At 49.7% G+C, this 4,055-nt stretch overlaps 1 protein-coding gene across 5 annotated transcripts in view; it reads left to right on the top strand.

Annotated features, from left to right (window-relative positions):
* Nucleotides 1–4,055, top strand: part of KLC1 (kinesin light chain 1) — a 129,059-nt gene that overhangs the window by 26,071 nt on the left and 98,933 nt on the right. Inside the window, exon 5 of one of the 5 annotated variants that reach the window (XM_012806571.2) lies at nucleotides 2,983–3,392. The exons of the other annotated variants lie outside the window; for them this stretch is intronic. Coding sequence (XP_012662025.1) covers nucleotides 2,983–3,088 — 106 coding nt within the window. The 3' untranslated portion in view covers nucleotides 3,089–3,392. Of the gene's footprint in view, nucleotides 1–2,982; nucleotides 3,393–4,055 lie in introns of those variants that run through there. 5 annotated transcript variants of the gene reach the window in all.

The raw sequence follows: 4,055 nt of genomic DNA, 5'->3' as shown, positions 1-4,055 counted from the left end.
CGGCTATTTTTTGGTTGCAGCCGTCATTGTTGTTTGGCGGGTCCGGGCTGGGGATTCGAACCCGCCACCTTAGGTGTACGTGGCTGGCGCCCTAACCGGTTGAGCTATAGGCGCTGAGCCGAGAACTGATAAATGAAAGACTCCAAAGCACATGCAGCTTTCATGCCTTCTGTATCAGTGTATCCAAATGAAGGGGGGTTTGTCTTCCTAGAGCAACACAGCTAGCAGAGTGATGGAGTTAGCAAACTAGCATTTTCCTACTGAGATAAGGGGTCGAGACGGCAGTCATCCTTCGCTGCTGACACCACGGCAGACAGGCTGAGGGGGCTTCCCGATGGGCAGGCTGGCACCCCGAGCTGGTGCCTTTCCACACTGCACAGAGTGGGCCGCTTCTGTGTGACGGGGGAGGAAGCAGACATTACCTGTGAAGTGAACCTGCAGAAGAGGGATGGAAATTGTCAGGAAAGGGTAGAGGGGGTGGGGTCAGAGAAGACCACGTTATAAATGTGGGACTGAAGATGCACCCAGCCAGACTCAGAATTCTAGAAATTCTACAAATTTGGGTTAGTTCAAAATTATATTACACTTTTCTTCAAGAAGTAACTAGGATAACCAAAAATTAAAAAGTAGGGAGGGGGTAATTGTAGACTAAGAGAGACTTTGATCTCAATTCAGACAAACCATCTGAAAAAAGATATTTTGGACAGAGGAAATTGAATGACGACAATAGATTGGTTTGTATTGATAAATTATCTTTTATGGGACACAATGATGGGATTGTGGTTATGTGTTTTTAAAAAAGGCTAAAGTTATAGGTTATAGATACATAGTCTTCTATATTTACAGATGAAATGATAGGAGGTGGTGTTTGAGATTTGTTTTAAAATGTAACAGAACAGAGTTGAATAGGCAGGTAAGGCAAGAGCTTGGGGGTGTCAGTAGTGTGGGCGAGGCTGGGGTGACAGCCTGACTGCGAGACCAGCCTCGACACACCTGCGTAGGGCGAGGCTGGAGTGACAGTCTGACCGGGAGACCAGCCTCAACACACCTGCGTGGGGCCTGCGGCTGCGGTGTATACTCTGACTGCTTGAGTTACTCAGCTAAGGGAGTATTGATGATGCTTCTTGGACCTCGGGACACACAACTTGTCTGCACAGTGCAGGTCTCCAGTGGGCTCGATGCTCCCGGTCTGGCACGCAGGGTGAAGAGGGCCAGCCTGAGCCAAGGGAGGCCACAGAGGAGCCCAAGGCCGCCTTTCCTTCCCCCCCACTGCCTGCTGTCCCTGTGGAAACAGGAAGTGCGAAGTCTGCCTTTTTACCCGCACGGTCCAGGGTGTCAAGTCATCTGTACTAGTGAAGTGCAATCTGGCTTCTCCATAATAACAGGAGTCCCATCCCAGCGGGGTGCCAGTTCTTTTCCTGGCAGCCCTGCTTCTGTACATGGAGCACTGTTTCTCCTTCTCGCAGCACTCTGCACAGAAACGTAAAGGCCAGTCTTGTGTGGAGAGAGTTTTCTATCTAGCCATGTGTTTTATTTATTTATTTAATTTATTTATTTAATTTTTTTTGCAGTTTTTTTTTTTTCTGGCCAGGGCTGAGTTTGAACCCACCACCTCCGGTATATGGGGCTGGCACCCTACCTGTTTGAGCCACAAGCACCTCCCTGTATTTTCTTTTTTTTGGAGATAGAGTCTCACTATATTGCCCTTGGTAGAGTTCCATAGAGTCATAGCTCACAGAAGCCTCAAACTCTAGGACTCAAGTGATCTTCTTGCCTTAGCCTCCCAAGTAGCTGGGACTATAGCTGCCATAATGCCTGGCTATTTTTAGAGATATTTTCTTGCTCTTGCTCAGGCTGGTCTTGAACTCCTGAGCTCAGGCAATCCACCTGCCTCGGCCTCCCAAGTGCTGGGAATGCAGGCATGAGCCACTGTACCTGGCCAGCCATGTGTTTAACCTCTTGTTGTCACTGCTGTTGAGCCCTTGATGTCCCCTTCCTTCTGTACTGAGGTTCTGTAGGCCACATGAACCCAGGGGACAGAAGTCCATGCTCACTAGCTCATCTAGCTGGAAAGCACTCACTGGCACTTGCTGGCGTTTCGACTTCCAAGGGCTTAGCACTGGAGTCACGGATGTGTACAGTCCCTTGTGGAAACATTCCTAGCTTTGCCTATTCAATTTGAAATTCCCACAATGGGGTGGATTTGCAAGTTACCCCCTGTCCTGCCCATGGGGATGTGTGAGCTCCGTCCAGATATTTATATGGGAATTTCTGGAATTATCTTTTCAGGGGCACAAATTATACAATACCTCAGATCCTCTGGAAAAAGATATGGGCCTTTATGATATTGGAGCATAGAATAAATTGGCTCCTCACAGTGTAGTGCTTGTCATGCACTCTTTATGCAATTAAGGTGCCAAAGGCCCTCCATGTTCCCCAGGCTCCAGAATGCTGCTGGACTCATCAGGGTTTTCCTAGGGCTCTTTGGAAATCTTTTAGCAAAAACCAAAGGAGGGGCCAGTTCCATGGCTCATGCCTGTAATCCCAGCACTCTGGGAAGCCAAGGCAAGTAGATTGCCTGAGCTCACTGGTTCAAGACCAGCCTGTGCAAGAGTAAGACCCCCATCTCTAAAAATAGCTGGGCGTTGGGGCAGGAGCCTGTAATCCCAGCTACTCAGGAGGCTGAGGCAAGAGAATTGCTTGAGCACAAGAGTTTGAGGTTGCTGTGAGCTGTGACTCTGCAGCACTCTACAGAGGGTGACAAAGCTAGACTCTATCTGAAAAACAAACAAACAAAAAAGCATGATTGATTACAGGGCCTCCAAGAATGGAGAAGCCTTTTCAGCCTGGCTTTAGGAAAGGGAGGGCAGTGGGCAGGGCAAGGGCTGAGCAGCTTCCCCCATGGCTGGGCGCTGCCTGTAATGGGGGCATCAGGCCCCATCCCTGGGCTGTGTCACCTGTTCTGCTCCCATTTCTCTGCAGAGAGTGGTACAAGCGGAACTTTGCCATCACCTTCTTCATGGGAAAGGTTGCTCTGGAGAGGATTTGGAATAAGCTTAGACCGAAACAAAAGAAGACATGCAATTAGGAGTCCACTCTTACCCTGCCCCAGAGTCCAGGTTTCCAGAGGAGCAGGTGGGTGCAGCTGCTCATTTTACAAAGCTCTGGAAAACCGCACATGATCCCAGGAAGCCCCGCTGCTGCTCACCAGGGTCTCGGTCTGTGTTTCTGGATGAGTGGGACCCCTCCTGACTCTGGATCCCAAGCTGGCACCTTGTCACAGACATGGTATTAAATAAAGCCCAAGCACTGTGTGCCCATTTTCTCTGTTTTGGATTATACCAATTCAAAACAGAATATAAAACTATTAATAAAGTTTCGCTTGGAAAAAATTTTCATTCACTGACGAGCAGTTTAGTAACTGGCCGCGGTATCACTAGGGGTTGGCAGTGGGTTACTGGGGTCCTCACGGGCTGTGCCCTGAATGAAATGAGGCTGTGCAGGAGCTGGTGCAGGTGCCAACTTGCGTGAGGCAGGTCCCCGTCAGGGGTTCCCCAGCCACTGTCGAGAGCTCTCCTCTTACCACAGGAAGGCAGGCCTCAGCTTCCAGAGTTTTCCTGGACTGGGGCCCTCTTCATTTTAAAGGCTTTCAAAGACAGTGTCATTGAGACTGGGCCATGTGGTTGTAAGTGATGAAGCTGTCTTGTTTCACATTCTAGCTGTGTAGCGTGAGTGGTCACAGCCTGCAGGGGCAGGCCTGACCCCACCAAGGGAAATGCCTCTGAGTCAGGCACCCTAGGAAGCGTGTCCTCCAAGGAGAGAGATGTTTGGGATTAGCCCAAAGCTACTTTGCGAACAGTTTTTCTTCCAAAATGGGGCATGACAAAGTCATAAGACTAAATTTGTTCTGTGGCTTATAAACTGTTATCCACCAAAGATGGTGTCCAAGGCTTTCCTTGGCCTGTGTGGGTGGGTAGAAGCACGAAGCCTCGGCTCGGCGCCTATAGCTCAACCAGCTAAGGCGCCAGCCACGTACACCTAAGGTGGCGGGTTCG

Source organism: Otolemur garnettii, unplaced genomic scaffold (genome assembly GCF_000181295.1).
Source record: "Otolemur garnettii isolate 467f Iridium unplaced genomic scaffold, OtoGar3 scaffold00054, whole genome shotgun sequence".
Classification (NCBI taxonomy): Eukaryota; Metazoa; Chordata; class Mammalia; order Primates; family Galagidae; genus Otolemur; species Otolemur garnettii.
This window is presented reverse-complemented; position numbering and strand designations above follow the sequence as displayed.